We start from the raw sequence: 18,636 nt of genomic DNA, 5'->3' as shown, positions 1-18,636 counted from the left end.
GCGCTGGGCAAGGTGGCAGGCTGTCCCATTCAGTGTACAGTCATGGACATATTTTAGGCCTCATTTGTCTCTAGACCATCTTCCAATGTCAATACTACGCTCTTCTGCCACTGACAAGTGCCTGAATACTCTCCCCGCCGAAAAGAGGTAGAATCACGTGCCGTCTTAACAAGAAAACGGTGCAGTAAATATTGAAGATTTCTAGGCTGAACTATGTATATACCCTTATGCCGACTCGCTATATCGGGTGTAAAGCTTTCCTATAACCGCTTCCTGATGATTGCAGTCTCTCGAACAAGATTGATGCGACCATAAAGAGACAGCACGTGATTACGGCACGTGATTCCGCCACTTTTCGGCGGGGAGAGTACAGCGAGAGCGAAGCCAATCACACGAAAGAGAAAGCCGCAGGGGTGACGGGTAGGGCGGAGCTAAGATTCCGAAATGCAGCCAGGGCCTGTCAAGCGTGCTGGTGGGGTCGCTCCAGTGGATTCACATTCACACCTCTTCTGCTGCCACTCATCCACCACATTCGAGCCACCACACCCCTGGTTCTCGACGCCTACCATAGTCCATAGCCCATAGCGACCACTCCTTCCCGCTGTCTTCACAATTCAAAATGTGAAGTGTCTGCCTAGGTATCCATCTGCGACGAAGCCTGTTCTTCCCTCTGCTGCAAACGCAAGCCCTGGTCCCGCCAGATCTGCGCTTTGCATCTCTCCGCCAACACCTTCGACAACTTGCAGCCGCTTGCAGTCCCTAAGCGCCTCATATTGCCGCCATGTCTTCACCCACCCGGAGACTTTTAGCTCCCGATGAGGAGCGAGACACCCCTCAGCAAGCATCCAGGCTACCACGCGTGCCCCGCCTCCGCCATGCATCCAGTGTCAAGAGCAGCGCCAGTATCAGCGACAGCAGCGTAAGACAGCCTCACCGTGGCCTGAACCAGTCGCTTTGTATCCAGATAGCTTTACTGACGTTTGGTAGGATACGAGCGCAAGCAGCAATCTCGGACCTCCAAGTCCAGGCGCATTCTCTCCGCGCAACCCGTTCCTCAACAGCAGCCAAAGGAGTAGCAGCTCAAGTCAGTCGCCCTTGGTGCGTAGCTCTTTGCCTCCTCTTCCGAGCCTTCGCTGGCCCTCCTCGCCCGCTGTCAATCATGCGCAATCCCATCCCGGCTTTCTCGCCCGGAACCGCGTGCGCGTGAATAATCCGTCTGACAGCCCGCGCTCCGCCATGCTGCAACGCCCTCAACATAACGCTTCAAGCCCATTCTTCCCTCCACCGTTTCTCCTCCATGCATCGGCTTCTTCGGCTTCCCTGTGGCTTGATGGTGACAATTCGGGCGATATGTCAGAGGGAAGCGGTCAAGCAAGCTTAGCGGCAGGTCTAACTTATGCGTCCCCACCCGCTATACATCGTGCTGTAGACAGCTCCAGTCCACCTGTAAATTCTCACGTTCTAATCGATCTTTTCGATGACGAAGTTGATGCAGCGGACACGCTTCTCAGTTTATCTTCCAGCTCACACAACAGCTACACATCTCAAGCAAACTCCATGACAAGATCGATTGGCTTGAATCGCAGGAGATCTTTGTCGGATCGCAACTCATCTGCTGCGCCAGCTGCTGCCATGACGAACACATCACACGCCAGCCCTTCAAATGCCTCGCTCCTATATGGCATCGATTTTTCCTCCTCAAACGCTCGCTCTTCCGCAACGAACTTCCTAGCGCAATCTCCAATTTCGCCGCGCTCACATGCTACTTATCAGTCAAATCCCAGTAGGACGCTGTATTCAAGTAGCAGAGACCAAGGCTCACCTAGGCAAGCCTCAAACAGTCTGGGATCACAGCATCGCCTGCACATTGGCCGTTCTTGGATGCCAATGACTAGCAATAACAGCGCTACAAACTCGAACTCAACTACGAGCAGTCGCAACGCTGTATCCTTGGACCTTGCAGACCTCAATCAGTTCCCTTCCCTTCCTGCTGAAAGCTCTGGTAGCACCACGGATACTACCTACGACGGCCGCGTCATATGGGACGATGCTGTAGCTTTCTCGACGCAATCGTTTAGTCAGGGGCCTGTGGATAATGGTGGATCGCAACGCCGTTCACGAGCTACGCATGGTTTGCACTCGGTCGTACCCATAGACGATCCTGGTACGAAGTCGGAAGCAGATCTGAGAACGCAGCTGAAGGATCTCGAGAGCAAGGATGCTTGCGCAGTGTTTCTCTACCGTGTCCAGCCATCGCCTACTGGCAGCGATGTATGGCCTGATATTCGAGACATCTCCAAAGTTCCGGCGAGCTACCAGGTCTTGCAGCTTCCTCAAAGCAGGCCGGTACCAGGTCTTCCAGCTGTTGAGGATCTGCTAGACGCTCCTACTTTCAGTCGGATCAGTCAACTACCGCCCCGCAGTGACGGGATGCCACAGGTAGAAACCTCTGGCAAAGGATGGCCCCAAAGAAGACTGCCCACCGAGCTTTACGAGCTGATCTGCTCTTACTTGGCGCGGGATGACATCAAGGCCATGCGTCTTTGCTGCAAAGAGTTTGATCAACACGTCTCTCAGACCCTCTTCCATACGGTCGTTGTACCGTTCAACACTGAGATCTATGACATGCTAAAACCAAGGCCCAAGAAACGCGACGTTAACGGCAAGGGTAAGAGCAGAGCTGTTGATGATGACACAAATGCCGCTAGCACATACGACGCCTTCCAGTGGAAGAATGAGAAGGATGATGAGGTGTACGAAGGACACGGCGTAGACGTCTTCAAAGGCTTCGGACCCCATATCAGACGATACGGGATGAGCTTCGAGGTTGACGAGAGTAAGTGAAGAGGCGCTGCATCGCTCGACACAAGCGCTTACTAGACACAGGTACGCTTAAGTTTCCGCCCCATAAAGGGTCGCTGGAAGACCACGTCAGTTACTGGGGCGCATACCAATGGCCGTACCAAGAGTATCATCGATTTGAGGACGTAGCCAGCCTCGAAACGACTGCCGACGAGACCCCGAAGATGAAAACTGCTTTCTCTTTCCTCACCAAAGTCCGACATCTAGCGCTATCTCTCGACTGCGGTCTTGGCTGGCTGAAGGGTCCCGACGTCTCGCTCCGATCACGCATCCTGAAGCGCAGTCCGACAGTCTTTGGCCCCACACGAGCAATCCCCGACCGCAGAACTCAGGCTCGGGAGTTCTTGTGGGCCCACCTCGAGGAGGCTCACTTCCGCGCGACACACGACAGATTCAGTGTGCGGCATGCAGAACTCTTTAGGCAAGATGTGATTGACCCTGTTGCCGGTACTCATGGCTACAGTGCAATACTCCAGGACGAGACGTCGCAGCGAAGTCTTCGGTTCTTTGATGCTGGTCTAGCCAGCGATGCATATTACGATGAAGGTCGCCACTCAAAGTCGAACTGGGGACCCCCGAGATCCCCGAGGGATATGACTGGGCAGTTTGACCTATCCAGAGTCGCTGCAGGACCCCAAGAACCAGCATGGAGGAACGTGCCACCGTTTGTACTGAAAGAGGGCATACTCTACACAAGTTCCACAAGGCAAGAGTCTTCGGGGCAGCACAACTTCCTGGTACCGAACGACCTCTCAAAAGCACAGAAGGAGTGGTTGCTTGAGATTGAGTGGGCACAGCGAGCTTTCCTGTCCTCGTACATGTTGGCCGTTATGGACAACTCGTCTGTCTTCGCAGGCGTTGAAAGACTTGACTTTAGCCGGATATCAAGCCGCTTCGTCTCACAACTCTGCCGGGCGGATTTCTGGGATTCGCTTGAAGGTCTTGAGACAGTCTCAATCCAGGTTGTCCCGGACTGGCATGATGTCACAAAGGATAACGCCGGCATCGTGGAGACCCAGACGATCTATCCATCGCGCGCCGTCGGACCCTTCGTTAAGCTTCTTGCGGACACCATCTCTCCACGTGACAACATCAGAAACCTCAAAATCGGCTGGGCGGACGGAGGCGAGCACGCCGAAGGCATGTTCGCACGCAACCAGCACATTCTCATCGCGCCCCTCGTCGAAGTGAATCACGACTTCACGCACGATTTGACCACCCCGAATCCGATGCTGCTACTCCCTCACGTCGAGCATCTAACCCTGACGAACTGCTGGATCACGCCCCACCACCTACAATCACTCGTCCGAAACCACGCCAATAGCGCCCTAATGAAGCTGACGCTCGACTCCGTGTCGCTGACTGTCGTTCCCCGCGTCAACCCCCTAGTCCAACTAGGCCCGCCCCCAGGCCAGCCAATGTGGGCGAACGCCGTTGCGCTCCAGCAGCTCCTGACGCAGAACATGCAACAGCTGCACCACTTCAACAACCCTGCCCAGCCTGCACATCCAGGTGTGCCGCTTGGGCACGGCATGATCTGGAATCCATACGCCGCCCCCGGTAATGGCGGCCCTCCGGCTCCACCACAGCTTCCGCAGTTCGTCCCGCCGGCTCACGCCCCACCACCCCCTGCTCTGGCACCACAACCAGCCCAGCCCAACCAGAACGATACAAGCTATCTAGACCCCCACCGCGAAGGCTCCTGGCCTCACGTCCTCGACCTCATCTCCCCCGGTGCGCGTCTCGCTGACTTCCTCCCCTCCTCCCCATCCCCCTCCTCTCCCGACCCAGTCCCTCATTCCCCCAGCCAACTACAAACCCTCGAGCTGCTGAGCGTCGGCTACGTCAAGCTCCCCCACGCGCGCTTCGACCAGTCCGCCCTCCTCCCTCCCGCAAACCCGATCCCGGGGTTCACAGTCCAGGGGCTGCGGAGTAATTACTTCTTGAAGCGCGCGGGGGTGCTGCAGGGGAGCATGATGGCGGTCAAGGACGAGTTGGTGGGGGAAGTTGTGCAGTTTATTGTACCGGCCGAGCTGCGGTGCTTGAGTGTCGTTTGGGGCCTGCGTGAGGGGTGGAGAGACACGAAAAAAGCGGAGGAGCCCGAGTTTGACGGATTTCTGGCTGGCGGTACGGGGAGGGTGTCGGGTGTGATACACGCCCACGACAGGTCGCCGGGCGTTGGTGGAGATGATGGATCGTGATATTGACATAGAATCGAAACTACATCGCCTCTGCCGGCTCGACGCACGAGCTTGGTGGTATACCGATCAGGTTCATGTTTGCGGTGGGTATCAAGACGTGGCTTCGCACGCTTCAGAGATTTGGAAGGTCGGCCTGTGGTGGGCTGATGGGAAGAGAAATTCCCCAAAAATCTACCTCGATGACCTCACGATGTTTCATTTATGTACTATTACATGTTCCTTGTGCTTTTACTTCAGGGCTCAGGCTCTCGGATAGGACTGCACTTTGCAGATTGCACACTGTTGGCTCTGTCGGAACGACTCGGCCAGGGAGCTGCACTCTTTGCAACATGTACGATTGGGGTGTATCTGATGGATGGATGTGGGTAATGAGGATCGCATAGCGCATGGTTGGGTACCGGCTCAAGAATCTCTCTGTAGGATAGACATGACAGTCTGATGCTGCTGTACGAACGCAGACATCACATCAGCAAAATTATAAGATGCTACAACACGTTTTCGAGCAGCAGCGTCTCTGAGAATACGCGTCTGTAGCTCCACTCAAGGGCGTAAGAACATTGCTCAACAATAGTAGGTGAAGGCAAGCCGTCACATTTCGATGAGGATTTCAGTTGTCAACATACAAAGCGACGTCACAGCTTCCCAACACGCTCTTCGACGTTTCCGCAAGGCTTGAGCTGGGTTGCTTTCATTCCCGTAGCTATCCTCCTCGAAGCGAACCCGTATATCCCAGACCATCATGAATTGCCAACTCCACGACTAGAGCAATCCGCTCAACGACATCACCACGGCGCTCACACCCCACCCCCACCCCCCTCCCCTCACGCCCCCTCCCATCGACGTATTTAGCGCGCACCTCCCGGCATCTCAGCCGCAACCCCCTCCGACGTCTCCGGCTCCCTCTCCTCCGCCGGCGGCCCCCCGAGATTACCCCTATTCGGCACCACCCCCACCTCCTCCTTATCCTGAGCCCGCTGGTCCGCGTGCTCGGGAAGATGCGGATCAACAATCTTGCTCGCATTTCCCACCCCGCTAGCCCCTACGCCAGCTAAGCCGTGCCGCTCCCGCTTGCGCCCGTGCTGCCCGTCGTGGTGCAGCTCGGTCGAGGTCTGGCCCTGACCCGGGTGGCCGAGCCCGGTGTGCACGTCCGCCGAGGTCGCGCCGCCCAGGGTGTCGGAGGCGGAGGTTTGTTCGGATTCCGGGTCGTTATCGTCGCGGTAGTCGGCCGCGCGGGGGGCTTCATCGGTGGGGTTCGGGCGGAAGGTGTTCTCTTTGGGCGCTGAGCCTGGCGGCAGGGTCTTTGCGTGGAACTCTGGCGCGCGGTCCTTCTCGGAGGCGAGGACGCCGGGCTTGTGCTGTAGATGGAGGTGAGTGCTGTGTTCGTGGCGGGGTCACAATTGGAGGATGGGGATGGAGATGGGGACTTACGCCGTGGGTTTCCATTGGGGCGGAGCGGCCGACTTTGGGGTGGAATCCGCCCTCCTGGTTTGCTACTGCGTCGACATTGGCCGTTGTGGACGTGTCTACTGGATTGGTCATGGTGATGGTTGTGCGGGAAGTAAGACTTGATGAGGAATGGGTGATGTGTGTTTTGTTTCTGCGTGTAGGCAATTGACACAAGAGATCTTGTTTTCGAATGATGGAGACAGAGCTTGATGAGAGCGAGTTCAGAGGGGTTTCGTCTGTTGGTGGGGCATTTGGCACGTTACGTCATGGCGACATAGTTGCGATGATGGTTACAAAATGACTTGGATGGAAAATGGACAGTGATCGCCTGCTGCACGAAAGCGCAGACGGATCGTCGTCAGGTACCCGGACGCCTCTTGCGTATTGCATCCTACCGGAGCTTGTTGTAGAAATCATGCGGATGGTAGAACAAAAACAAATAATGTCGTTGTTCTAACCATGCTACGAACAACAGCCTACCCACCATCACTAAACCCCTCCCATTCCTCCTCATCTTCCCCCTCCACATTGCTAGTCCCCCCCGCCGCCCCCTGATCTCCGTTTGCCGCTTCTCTCACAGCCGGCGGACCACCCTCCCCATCCCTCACAAATCCAGCAACAAAAAACCCCATAGTTCCCTCCCCCGTGCCCTTCTCACACCTAATACACGCCTCCCTCACCGTCTCCGCCAGCTCACCGCTCCACTTCCCACCAGGCAAAGCCTCAACAGCCTGCACATCCCCCCTGACGGGCCACCTCCGCATTCCATCAACCTGCTCCTCCCGCCGCAGGATCCGCCACCCAAGCCCCACGGCAGCGGAATGCTGCAGCGCGCTAAGAACGACATGCTCGTTCTCCTCGGCATGGATGGAGCAGGTCGAGTAGCTGATCTTTCGCGCGGCGGGGAAGGACATTGCGTGTTTGAGAAGCTTGAGCTGGAAAGACGAGAGGGACTCTAGACGGGCTTTTGTGTTCTCGGATGAGCCGAAAAGAGGATTCTCTTCGACCTCTGCGTCGGTGGTTGAGAATGGTGCTGGGGTTTCGTCTGCAGCTTTCGGCACGGGTGGCGCTTTCCGCTTTCGCTTTTTTGGTCGAGAGGAGGGGGCGGTGCATGGGTTCGCGGCGGCTGTGCTCGGGAGGTGCAGCGTGGGTCCGTCGTCCCTGCCAACGATGCCACTGCCTGAACAGCTGGGATCCAGGAGTAGTGCGCCGACGCTGCAGTAGTCGTGGGCTGAGGGGTCTACGGTCAGGAAGTCCTTACCGCCTTTAACGGTGACTAGACTGTCGGCTCCGGCGAGGGTGATCATCTTGGCTAGGGTAATGGCTCGCCTTTTGTCTCTTTCGAAAGCGAGGATGCGGCGGTGGCTGCTGGGCTGAGCTTCTTGTGAAGCAGCGCTCGCGGTAATCACTGCGGCCAGATGAGTCGTCTTGTTACCGGGCGCGGCGCATGCGTCTATCACGTCGCAGTCGTCTACGCTGGGACTTAGGAGATACGCAGGGAAGCAGGAGGCTTTGTCTTGGAAGATGATGTTTCCATTTAGGTACGCTCGATGTTTGGACAGATCCGCTCGCGGCGGCAGGGCAATGAGATCAGGAATATGTGCGTCAAGACGGAGGCGCCTGGACGTGGAAGGTGCTCTCATAACACTTGCGAGGCTATCCATTTGCTGGTAATCGGCAAATGTGGTTCGAAGCTCTGTTTCCAGGGTGGTCTTGATAGTGTTGATACGAATCCATCGCGGATGTTCAGGTTCGGTTGTTTGATCACCATCGTGCTCCCCTGACGCATTTGAAATGCTACTTCCGGCATTTATGTGCTCGCGGAAGGCCTCGGCTGTGTGGAAGCCGGCCTTCAACCTTGCTTTGGTGAACTCTGCACTGAGACGCGCCTTGTGTCGAAGAATTGCTTGCTTAAGGACGTGATCTTTAGGGGCGGCCACTCCGCCCTTTGCAAGAAGTAGATCATGGCTTAGAAGAAGCGCCAGTAGGGGCGTAAGCTTGTATGATAGTCAGTCACATGTTATGGAAATAGATGAAATACGCGCCTAGAATTGATATGCTTGACTGGGACGTTTGTGTGTGAACATTATGAAGAATTGAAAGCATAGTCCACAGAGAGAAACGCAGCATGGCACGCGTCTAACTGACCTTTCTTTCCTCTTTTAGTATCCCGCTCTTCTCTACAACCTCCTTGAGTACAGCAGACCATTTCGTCGTTTCGCTGATCAGAGCATACAAATGCGCTGGAGAGCTCTTCAAACCCTTCTTCCCGTAAATGCGCGATTTCAGAGAACCACCAGTGTTGTCAGCGTTGGCAAGGATTGCAGCTGCCTCATAGTAAAGTGACATGTCGGGGAGAAGAGAGCAGGGAATTCTTGGAGGTTGTGCTCGGGGCACTTCTGGGCTGCCGTAGAGACAAGCGGAAACGGCAAGACAAGCCGACTCACCACCACAACCAGCATCTCACACTGACTGACTTGCAAACGAGCAAACCTCTCAAGACCGTTGGTTTCGAAACACAGCAGATTCCTCTGCGGCACAGTTCCTACGCAGTCCTAGAATCTCAAAACTGTCGAACCACAAGTCCTCCCCGCAAGCCCTCCACTGTCCGGATTTCGCAGTAGCTCTACAAAGATTCCGCTATCACCTTGTCCGGTATCGGTATCAGTCCCTCACACGAACACGATGTGAAAAAAGCCGTCAAGCGCCTCAGTCCCTCCAAACACGCCAAGCCACCTCCCACTCACTCCCATCCACTACCCCATCTCCTCATCCCCATCCCCATCCCCCCCTGCCCCCTCCTCCACTATACTCTCCTCCCCCTCCCCGTGATCCAAATCGTAAACCCTCCACCTCCTTCCCTCCGCCTCACACACCAGGACAACCCGCCGTTCCCTCCTTCCATTAACCTCCAGCCTGACCGGCACAAATCCCTCGTCGCTCCGAAACACATGCCTCACGAACCCCTTTAGCTCCTCGCCCTCGAGATGCCAGACGGGGCGCAGCTTTACATCGTCCGCGGCCCCTTCCGGCAGCGCGAAGGCTGCGGGTGCGGAGGGCGTGATGGGGCGCTGGTGGCGGGGCGCGTAGAGCGGTGCCATTGGGTTTGTGGGCGAGGTGGGGCGGTAGGGGAGAGAGAGGAGGAGGGTGGATTCTGCGGTAGTTTGGTAAGCGGCTTGCTGGGGTTGGGAGGGGGCGCTGATGGGGCCGACCTTTGGTGCTGAAGAGCGCTAGGAGCGCGTCGTCGTCTGCGAATTTCAGGTCTCTGATCTCGCCGCCTTCGGGCAGCTGGAGAACTAGGGCCTCTGTGGAGCGGATGGAGGTGGAGGTGTCGGAGATGTTTGAGGCGTGGAGGATGTAGTGGAGGCGTACTTGGCGGGGTGAGCTACTGGCTGTCAAGTCGAGAAGATTGGGGAGCTTACTTTGGGTCTTCTGCGTGCTAGGTATGAGGGCGGCGAAGGTGGTCACGTCTTCTTGGCTTACAGGACCCTGTGGCAAGTAAGTAAAGGAGTAGTAACGAGAAATCTGGGGAGAATGCTTTCGGCTTACCTCATGTACCATCCTCACGTCACTTGCACTGATCTCGTCCTCTTCCAGGAATAGACCGCCGCCGATTCTGCAACCTGACATCTGCCATGCGGTGACCTGCCTGAAGACTCCGCTCGCTTGTCTCTGAAGACCATCATACACGCTTCGAACATTCAACGCCTCGTTCTCAGCTACCGTCTCCTCCTTATGCATTTCCGCAGCCTTCCCAACGACCTCGTACCCGAGCTCCTCCGTCTGCCCCTCCGAACCAGAGCCAAGCCTCCCAAGGAACGGACCAAGTTTACTCCTCGTCAGTCCGCCATCGATATACCGCAACAGCGCCGCATAATCGATCCCCGGATCCTTCTCCTCCTCCTCGGGCGACGGCTCAGAGGTGGTAGCTTGCACATCGATCTCGTGCCTCAGCCACTTGCTAAACGCCTTGAACTGTCTCCTCTCTTCGCCAGCATAGATGAGCACGTTGTGGCACAGCAGCTGCAAGCACTTGATCGTCTCGAGCAGGGTGGTGAGGTTCTGGGGTGAAACGTTCAGGTTCAGTGATGGCGAGTCGGCATGGTAGGTCGCTAGGCCGCGGAGGCGCGAGATTGCCATGTTGCATCCGTCGAGTGCCGGCAGTAGGTTCTCTAGCACGAGTTGTATGACGAGGGTGTAGCCGGCGGAGACGATGTGGTCCCAACGTTTGTGGCCCTGCGGCTGTCAGTCTGATTGTTTGATCAGCGCAGTAGGGTAGGGAAGTCATGCACTCTCTTTGAGCTCATCAACAAGCCACTCCTTCATGGTCGCAGAGCAATGTCCGGTGACGCCTACATGGTAGAGATTAGTGACGAGGTCGCCCTCGTCCTTTTCGGCCAACGTCTCGTTGATATTGCTCATGAACCGCGATGGCAGGTCTTGGGAATGCAGCCAGTAGGCGCTGAGACACCGCAGGCATTCGTCAACGTAGCGGAGGAGATTCTGTAAATGAGCGGTCTTGGAGGCGATTAGATCAAGATAGATCCCTGCGGACTGGATGAAGCCTAGGGTAAGCGGCACCAGAGCCAGACACTTTGCCGCATGGCTTGTGCTACTCATGCTCGCACCATCGTAGGCGCCGGGGGCTTGTTGTCGCTGTCGGTGGGATGCTGCGGAGGACGCCGCTTCGCCGGCGAGAGTGGATTTTGAGACCTCCATGAGCATCTGATGGCTACATGCGAACGGATGGGAGGCATGCTGAAGGGGCCGGCAGTCGAACAAGTTCCACTCCGCAGGCAACCCAACGCCGCCGATGGCTAGATAATCATACATCATCGGACTGACGGTGCCGTCTTCGTAGCAAAGCATGAGCACGTCGACGGCATTGTGGTCTCTCAAATGACGCGAGTGCAGTAAAGCGTCGATCGAAGCCTGACTGGTAAAGACCTCCGCTGGACCTTTGACTGTCATAGGTACTCTTGCTCCTGACAATGGCGGCGGCGGTATCATAGGCAGCTTCGGTAGGACACTCTCGACGTCCATCAGAGCTAGTTGCTTCGGAAGGTCGGGAGTAATGCCCAGTTTCTCCAGATCCGGCTGCCGGTCGAGGAAGTCGTCGAGCGTTACGTCTTCTTTCTCGGTATCGCCCCAGGCTTCCACGGTCATGTGCTGTCTATGGACTCCGCTGGCGGCTGTGGTCGAGCCATTCGTACGAGCCTTGACAGCTTGGACATCGATGAAATTTACACCCCAGCCAAGACAGGATATCTTCTTAGAGTGGATGGACGCACCAGCGGAAGTTCCACTGAGCATCTCTTGAACGCCATGACGAATAGCTTTTCCGCTCTCTGAAGATAGCACGTCGACGGTGCCATCATTCCATGCGACTGCAATATATTGACCTGGGTACCAAAGTCAGCATGAGAGTTAGAGGGGTCAATCACAGATGAAGGAGAGAAATGTCGGGGTTGACCTGAGCCTTGTACCGTTGAATTTCCAACAAATACTGTCGACGGTGCTCTGGCCTTTACGCTTGAGGCCGAAGGCTCGTTGGCCGCTCAGTCGGTAGACGTCGAGCTGCTCCTCTTTAGTGACGACGGCTATCAAGTCCATCGTAGGGCAGTAGGCCAGCAGATGCGGGTGTATGGATTGAGGCAGAATTGTTTCTGCATGCAAAAGCAGTGCCGGCGCCTTCGAAGGCTCCATAGTGAGCTCGGAGCCGCTGGGCGGTGATGTTCTCCTGTTGTTCTTATCTGTTCATGAAAACTTGTGGTTGGAGACGCGGTGTTGATAGTCCGACGCGGTATCTCGTAGTCACATGAGATGATGGGCTCATGGGGCTTCCTCCCGTAAAGCATTCCGATCACGACACTCCGAACCGTTGATAAGATGACCGGTCAGAAACATGAGTAGTTCAGACCCTGACAGTGGCATTCTTTCTGCTATAGTAATGCGGTCGAGGGCTCCCCTCAGCACTAGAAGATGCACAGCGCTATCTTCAGACCCAAACGCCATCGCGCTCGTGCGAGCATGCCTCCCTCTGTATCCCTACATCCTCTGCGGATATGCCCACAACGCCTCCCAGGCAGCCGTTTCCGCCCAGACATGTACATCGCCGCCAGGCCCGCTGACGTATCCATCTAAGCTCCCCCAATCCGCATGCCAGCGGTACTCCACCTTCTGCTCCTTGCGACAAGGCCGAAGCCCGAAACCGAGCCACAAGGAAGCCTGCTCACCGATCCGGACTCTTGTTCGGTCGTACCCTTTCAACCGGCAACACCGGCTCCTTCGCCGCCCCATTCGTCTCCAGCTCGTCAAAGCTCGTCCTTTTCCTCCCGCTCCCCCCCGTATCCTCATCACTATCCTCCGCCAGGTCCGCGAGCCCAAAACTCTGCGCCTCGACATCCCTCTCAAAATCCCTCATCAGGCCCGCCCGATCGCCCACCTTATAAACGCTCGCGCCCGAGCTCATCCTCCTATGCCCGGCGTCGCTGCTGCGCCTGGAATGCATACTCCTCCTCGTCATCGCGCCCGCGAGGCCGTCCGTCGGCGCCGCATCCTCGAAGTCGCCGTGCCCGAGCATGGTCTTGCCATCCGGGTCTTCGCGGGAGAGATTCAGGAGGTAGACGCCGGAGAAGATGATGAGGAAGCCACAAAGGAGGGAGATGGTATTCACGGCGTCGGCGGTGTTGAAGCCCTTGAAGAGGATGAAGGAGGCGACGAGGGTGCAGGTGGTGAAGGTGACGTAGTAGAGGGGGTTAACTCTGTCGCGGCGCGTGTCAGTCTACACCATTTCCGCCGTCCTGAGCCAAGTTCGAGTGGGGCGCGGGAGGTGTTGGGGGGTGTCTTACATGGATGTCGAGAACTGGCTTAGCGCCTTGTTGAAGTAGTTCATCTGGACTAGAATGCACCAGACGACTACGATGGCGAAGACGTAGGTGCTGGGGTGCGTGAATTGGTTGTTCCCGGCAAAGGTAAGCTTCAGCGCTATCCCAAAAGCCTTGACGGCCATGATGGACACGCTTCCCACTGTGCTGCAGATCGAGATGTAGACAAGGGGGTTCTTCTTCCCGTGTTTGGGCGCGATCTTGTAGATCATGACTACAGCGAAGGCACAGACGATGGCGCAGTAGAACAGAAAGCCTGCAAGTGTAAAGTTGGTCAGCGCGTGATGCGTAGTTGGGGACTAAGAACAAGCAAGCAATACCTGGCTGGATGGCGTAGTTCAGTATCTCGTCAATCGTCTCGATCTCCTTGTCCGGCGGCGCGTGCAGCACAATAATGACCGATCCTATCAGACATATCGCACAGCCGATTTTGCCCAAGAGGCCTAACCGCTCTTCGAGGAAATATGCTCCTAACACCGCGCTGTATAGATGTGTCAGCTTGGCCACTCTGGACATCCGCCGTGGGCGTCACTCACCCTATCAATACACTGAGCGCTCCTAGGGGCGTGACCAATATCGCCGGCGCAAACGCATACGCAGCGAAGTTTGCGATTTCGCCCAGCACCACTGCTACCGTTAGAGGAGACCGCTTTCCCTCAATTACGCTTCTGAAGGGTGCTCACTCGTCACAATACCACCCCACCATAGCGGGCTCTTAAGATACGAGAACCCATCGCCCTCAAACCCATGTCTCTCACTCGCGTCATTCAAGCCCTTCTTCGTGATAACAAAGCTCGTGCCTTTTCATCCAACCGTTAGCTCCCACGCTCCCACACGCCCACACTCGCAACCCCACCCAGAAAGGTCGCACTCACCAATCGCCAATGTCGAAGTCACAGCCAGCGCAAGCCCTACATATCTGCAACGCCTCTATCAGCCCCCCCGTTCAAGACTTGAGTGCCCAGCTGTTCCTCCCTCTAGGCGCAACAGAATCCGAATTTCTGCGCTGGTATAGGCGGGGGCGCATACTTGTCTTCTAGCATCTCGCCTCACACCCGTCTGCTCACTCGAGCAGACACCTCCTTATGCCTCAATGCCCTCCTACGGGCCCGAGTTGTAGGCTATGACGCACGAGTCTGTCGCGGCGGCGGGTTGGACCCCTGCAAAAGCCGTTGCCCGAGGATGTGAGGCAGGCCGTATATAGGATACGCGATTGTGCGATGTGTCGAAAGTCCTTCTTGACGTAGGATACGAGCGGTTTCGCTTTCAGGGCGTTCAATCCGGTCTCGAGTGTCGCAAGGGCGTGGCGAGGAGAGAAAGGTTGTGTGTGCAGAGGCGCTCGAGCTCGTCTAGCGAAGCGCTGAGGTCGTCGATCAGCCTAGGAAAAATACAGGCGAGGCGGGAAGCGCAGCTGTGCGATGCAGGTGCCAGGAGAGGTGTTGAGGCTCTTCAGCCCGTCCGTCGTGGATCTGCTCTTCTGCAAGCTGGTTCAAGGGTTCTTTGGGGCCGGGGCAAGCTAGTTAACTAGCTCGGCAGGCACGCACAAGGGTTTCAGCTATTTATGATACGCGCTAGGCTGCTAAGGTTTAGTGGAGCGAGTCCTGAAAGGGGCTAGTCGAAGGAGCGCGCAGTTCCCATGGTTGGGGGGCAAGCTACGTCCCAAAAGTCTGTAGCAATGGAGATGCGTGATCAGAGTTGGACACGGTGTTGCACTAGGTACCGCCTCAATTCTCTACCTGCGCTGTAACTAAGTGCAACAGAACTACGGCGTTCCCTCCACTATGGCCTCGCCCTTCGAGAACCAGAAGCCCAGTAAACCTATGCCACAACGCCTCCAACGCCAGCCGCCGCCATTGCGCCTCCTTCAGCCGCGACCACCGAAAAAAGAGATACTTTACAGTAGGTGGCTCGCAGCTTCTCTCAAAGATCCTTCCGATTCCCGAGACCCTCAACTTTTGTGAATTGCCGTCGCCGGATGCCTCCTAGATGTTACGATGTTCGCACAATGCTGCGTGCTTGGGTAGAGAGCGACGAGACGAACAGCGGACGAAGGCGAGAAAGTAGCGAGAACAAGGGGGACTGCGTCGAAGAGCGAGAAGGAAGAAGCGGGTTACTGAAGGTCGGTACTCACCTGGAAATTAGCTAATGTAACGTGCGTGGGTTGTTCCTTGATCGACGATGTGGAGAAGGACGCCAGAAGCACGGTCTGGGAATCTCAATGGGGTAAGTGGGAGTGTCAGTAGCCGAAAAGTCCTCGTGCGATATTTACGTTGGCCCGGCGGCGCAGCACGATCAGGACCGGTTCGGTGGCGAATGAGGGGAGGGGTTGAGTGCGGCTTTGGTGCTAGGACCGCACAGAAATCCTGCACGAGTTTCGCTGGCCCGCTAAGCATGCCAATGAAGAAATGCTCGTATGAACCCCGAAAGCGAACGCGCTTGAGCAGCTATCGGAAGAAGAGCTGAAAGGGGCGGGATTCATCCTGACCGGACGCGCTTGGCAGCTGGAAGACCGTCAGCATAAGCGGGAAGGCCCTCCTCAAAGTGATACTGACTCTGATCATCGATGTCGACCGCTCCACTCTCATCGTCTTCTCTCGAGCGCTTCCCAAGCGGTGAGCCTTTCGAGCGATCTGAGATGTCTCGTGCGGCAGGTTCAACAGGCGTGGTGAGCTCGTCATCCTCGTCATCGTAGTCGATGGCATCAGAGTCGTAGCCATTATCCTTTGCTGCCAGAGGAACACCGGACCCATCTTTCTCCGCCGAAGCTGAGGCGTCAATCTCCGGGTCGGCCAAGGGATCGTCTTCCGGAAAGTCATCAAAGATGAAGTAGTCGGGATCCTCTCCGGTGGCGTAGTCAAACTCATCAAGCGGATTCGGTTCGTCACCAGTTACAAGGTGTTGATGAACATATTGCTGAGCGTCGAGAGCTGAGTTGCCGGTAAGCTCGGGCTGAGCGTCTTCGCGACTATCAGCAGCGAGGGTATCAACGGCTTCTGAGTGCGATATCTCCTTGCTAGTTGCGTCTTGTTCGTTCACGAGCGTCTCAACATCAGCCTCTTCAACTGCACCGTCGGCGGCCTCTTGGTCCAACTCGGTTCCGTCATCGTAAGCCTCGAAGTCATCCTGAAATGTCACATCATCGTCCAGGGTTGCATGATCGTCGTGCCAGTCTTGAAAAGTGACTTCATCCACGTCACCCGCTTCAGATTCTTCGTCATGAGCGTCAGTCGTCACGGTTGCTTCGTCGCCGATCTGTTCTTCGCCAACAGCGGGATGCGAGGTCGGTTGCGGCGGATCATGGGTCCCAGTCGCGGCTCCGTCTGCATCGTCGGTGAGTGTATCATCGAAGTCGTCGTTCAGTGTATACTGACCACCTTCCTTTGGGGATGTATCGCCGCGGAGCGTAGATGAACCGGCTGACTCGCCACTGGCCCCATCCTCTGCATCCTCGCCATCGGCATAATCGATCAGATCGCCGTCTTGACCATCCGTCGCGTTCGCTACCCCGTTCTGAGATGGCTCAGCGCTATCTGTTGGGTGGGCGGTTGACTCGCGTTCCGTATGAGTGCTGTCTTCATGAGGGCTTTGGTCGCTGAGAGGCTCGGTGACTGTAGTCGACGGAGGCGCAAAGTCAGATCGCTCGGGTTCCGCCTGTTCAGCAGTAGTTTGCGGCGCCAAAGCCGCGTCGGTAGTTGAGTCGTGGGTCGCTTGCTCCATGTTGTCCGGATGGGGGTCTGGATCCTCGGGATGGTGTTCATAAGTCTGGTCCTGCTGCTGATCGAGGTTGTCCTCATCATCGTCTGCGCTAGAATCTACATCAATATAGGGGTCTTGGTAATTGGCATCACGGGGTATGTCCAGGCTCAGCAGTCCACGTCCTTCTGTGGCTGCTTGGAGTAAAGCGCCTAAACGAGTCGTGAACCTAGTCTTGGCAGTCAGGGTGATGTAAAGTGGGTCAGGTTCTTGAATGCCGTCGTGTTTTTGCAGTTGCACATAGACGTCAAGAATTTGAGAAAAAGAGACGTGGGAGGCGGGTGAACAATCCTAGAGGTCGTTAGCATCAAACTTTGTACTTGGAAGGATGGTTGCGCATACCTCACTGATACATAGCCCAAGTTCGGCTATGTTGATCTCCAGTTCGTCTGCTTCGTGTATAGTCTCACCTAGAACCTGTCTGCACGCATGCAACAGTTCATATATCGATCTATGAGCCAGAGACTCATCTTGGAGGAAGAATGTTTCGGACGCGTCTTGTTCACTGGGCGGAAATAATGATATCTCACTGCCTTGATAGACCACGATTACGGGATGCGGACGATCAGACGAAGACTGGGTGCCGTCATGGTGGTCATGGCCGCTGGCCGCCCCGCTGGCCTCCCCGTTGACCTCGCGGCCGGTCTCTAGATGTTCCTCATCGGGTTGATTCTCACCTTGATGAGTGTCCGGCTCGACCGCTCCGACTACCTCTCCTCGGACTGACGCAGCAGTATCGTCGACATGATACGCTTTGTCACTGTCATCAGTCACACCAGCGAGCTCAACCGCAGGCGTCTCCACTTGATCTTCTTCCAGTACGAGCGGTGCTTCGTCCAGTGGGTGCTCCTCTACATCAACACCTGCACGCTTCACAGAATCATCGTTCTGGATAGCATCGTCTCTGACAACATTGGCTGTGCTTGATGTGCTTCCATTGGAATAGCTTGCAGCGTCTTGAGTTAGAGTGCGAACAGGTTCTGGCCGCCAAGAAATCTCTTCATTAGCTTGGTCATCTACTTGATCGCTTTGGATGACGATTTCCGGAACTTCAGAAACTTCGGCTCCAGCAAACTGTTGGATGTCACTGATGACGGTGTCATCGTGCATGAGCTCGCCGACGTCAGTAAGGTGTTCGTCCGGCACCGTTATGTCGTCACGCATGGTGCCATCCTCTACTTGTGCGTCTTCATCAACCATGATATCGTCGTTGCTGGTCTGTATACCAGGCTGGTTTATTGCTTGTGCGGCTGGAGATCTTATGTCTTCAAGCATGTAGTCGTCATCTTGTTCACCAGTGAGGTCGAAATCAATCTCGATATCTGACTCTGCGTGACCTCGCTCGGAGGAAATCTCCATATCATCATCGGCCACTGTGACCGACAGTGTCGGGAAAGGCCGAGATAAGGTCGTCATGGCTGTTGAAACGCTGATGAGCGCCGCCAAGCGCGTCGTATGTTTGCAGAAAGAGACCCTGTGGGCGATCC

The 18,636-nt window shown here is 56.0% G+C and overlaps 6 protein-coding genes across 6 annotated transcripts; 1 reads left to right on the top strand and 5 right to left on the bottom strand.

Annotated features, from left to right (window-relative positions):
* Positions 1–1,887: 1,887 nt before the first annotated feature.
* On the top strand, positions 1,888–5,063 carry W97_01571 (uncharacterized protein; the record flags this gene model as incomplete). Its single annotated transcript, XM_007779477.1, has 2 exons — positions 1,888–2,836; positions 2,887–5,063. The coding sequence occupies 2 exons, from the start codon at positions 1,888–1,890 to the stop codon at positions 5,061–5,063; spliced, it is 3,126 nt and encodes a 1,041-aa protein (XP_007777667.1).
* Positions 5,064–5,908: 845 nt separating this feature from the next.
* On the bottom strand, positions 5,909–6,602 carry W97_01570 (uncharacterized protein; the record flags this gene model as incomplete). The annotated part of the gene is made up of 2 exons (XM_007779476.1): positions 5,909–6,418; positions 6,492–6,602. The coding sequence occupies 2 exons, from the start codon at positions 6,600–6,602 to the stop codon at positions 5,909–5,911; spliced, it is 621 nt and encodes a 206-aa protein (XP_007777666.1).
* Positions 6,603–6,985: 383 nt separating this feature from the next.
* Positions 6,986–8,858, bottom strand: W97_01569 (uncharacterized protein; the record flags this gene model as incomplete). The annotated part of the gene is made up of 2 exons (XM_007779475.1): positions 6,986–8,506; positions 8,658–8,858. 2 exons carry the CDS (start codon positions 8,856–8,858, stop codon positions 6,986–6,988), a joined length of 1,722 nt encoding a protein of 573 aa, XP_007777665.1.
* A 407-nt stretch (positions 8,859–9,265) lies between these two features.
* Positions 9,266–12,215, bottom strand: W97_01568 (uncharacterized protein; the record flags this gene model as incomplete). The annotated part of the gene is made up of 5 exons (XM_007779474.1): positions 9,266–9,663; positions 9,722–9,998; positions 10,059–10,745; positions 10,866–11,911; positions 11,996–12,215. The coding sequence occupies 5 exons, from the start codon at positions 12,213–12,215 to the stop codon at positions 9,266–9,268; spliced, it is 2,628 nt and encodes an 875-aa protein (XP_007777664.1).
* A 526-nt stretch (positions 12,216–12,741) lies between these two features.
* W97_01567 (uncharacterized protein) lies at positions 12,742–13,912 on the bottom strand (the record flags this gene model as incomplete). The annotated part of the gene is made up of 3 exons (XM_007779473.1): positions 12,742–13,273; positions 13,361–13,652; positions 13,717–13,912. 3 exons carry the CDS (start codon positions 13,910–13,912, stop codon positions 12,742–12,744), a joined length of 1,020 nt encoding a protein of 339 aa, XP_007777663.1.
* Positions 13,913–15,871: 1,959 nt separating this feature from the next.
* Positions 15,872–18,565, bottom strand: W97_01566 (uncharacterized protein; the record flags this gene model as incomplete). Its single annotated transcript, XM_007779472.1, has 2 exons — positions 15,872–17,440; positions 17,492–18,565. 2 exons carry the CDS (start codon positions 18,563–18,565, stop codon positions 15,872–15,874), a joined length of 2,643 nt encoding a protein of 880 aa, XP_007777662.1.
* Between the last annotated feature and the right edge of the window lie 71 nt (positions 18,566–18,636).

This window comes from Coniosporium apollinis, assembly GCF_000281105.1.
Source record: "Coniosporium apollinis CBS 100218 chromosome Unknown supercont1.5, whole genome shotgun sequence".
NCBI classification, from domain to species: domain Eukaryota; kingdom Fungi; phylum Ascomycota; class Dothideomycetes; genus Coniosporium; species Coniosporium apollinis.
This window is presented reverse-complemented; position numbering and strand designations above follow the sequence as displayed.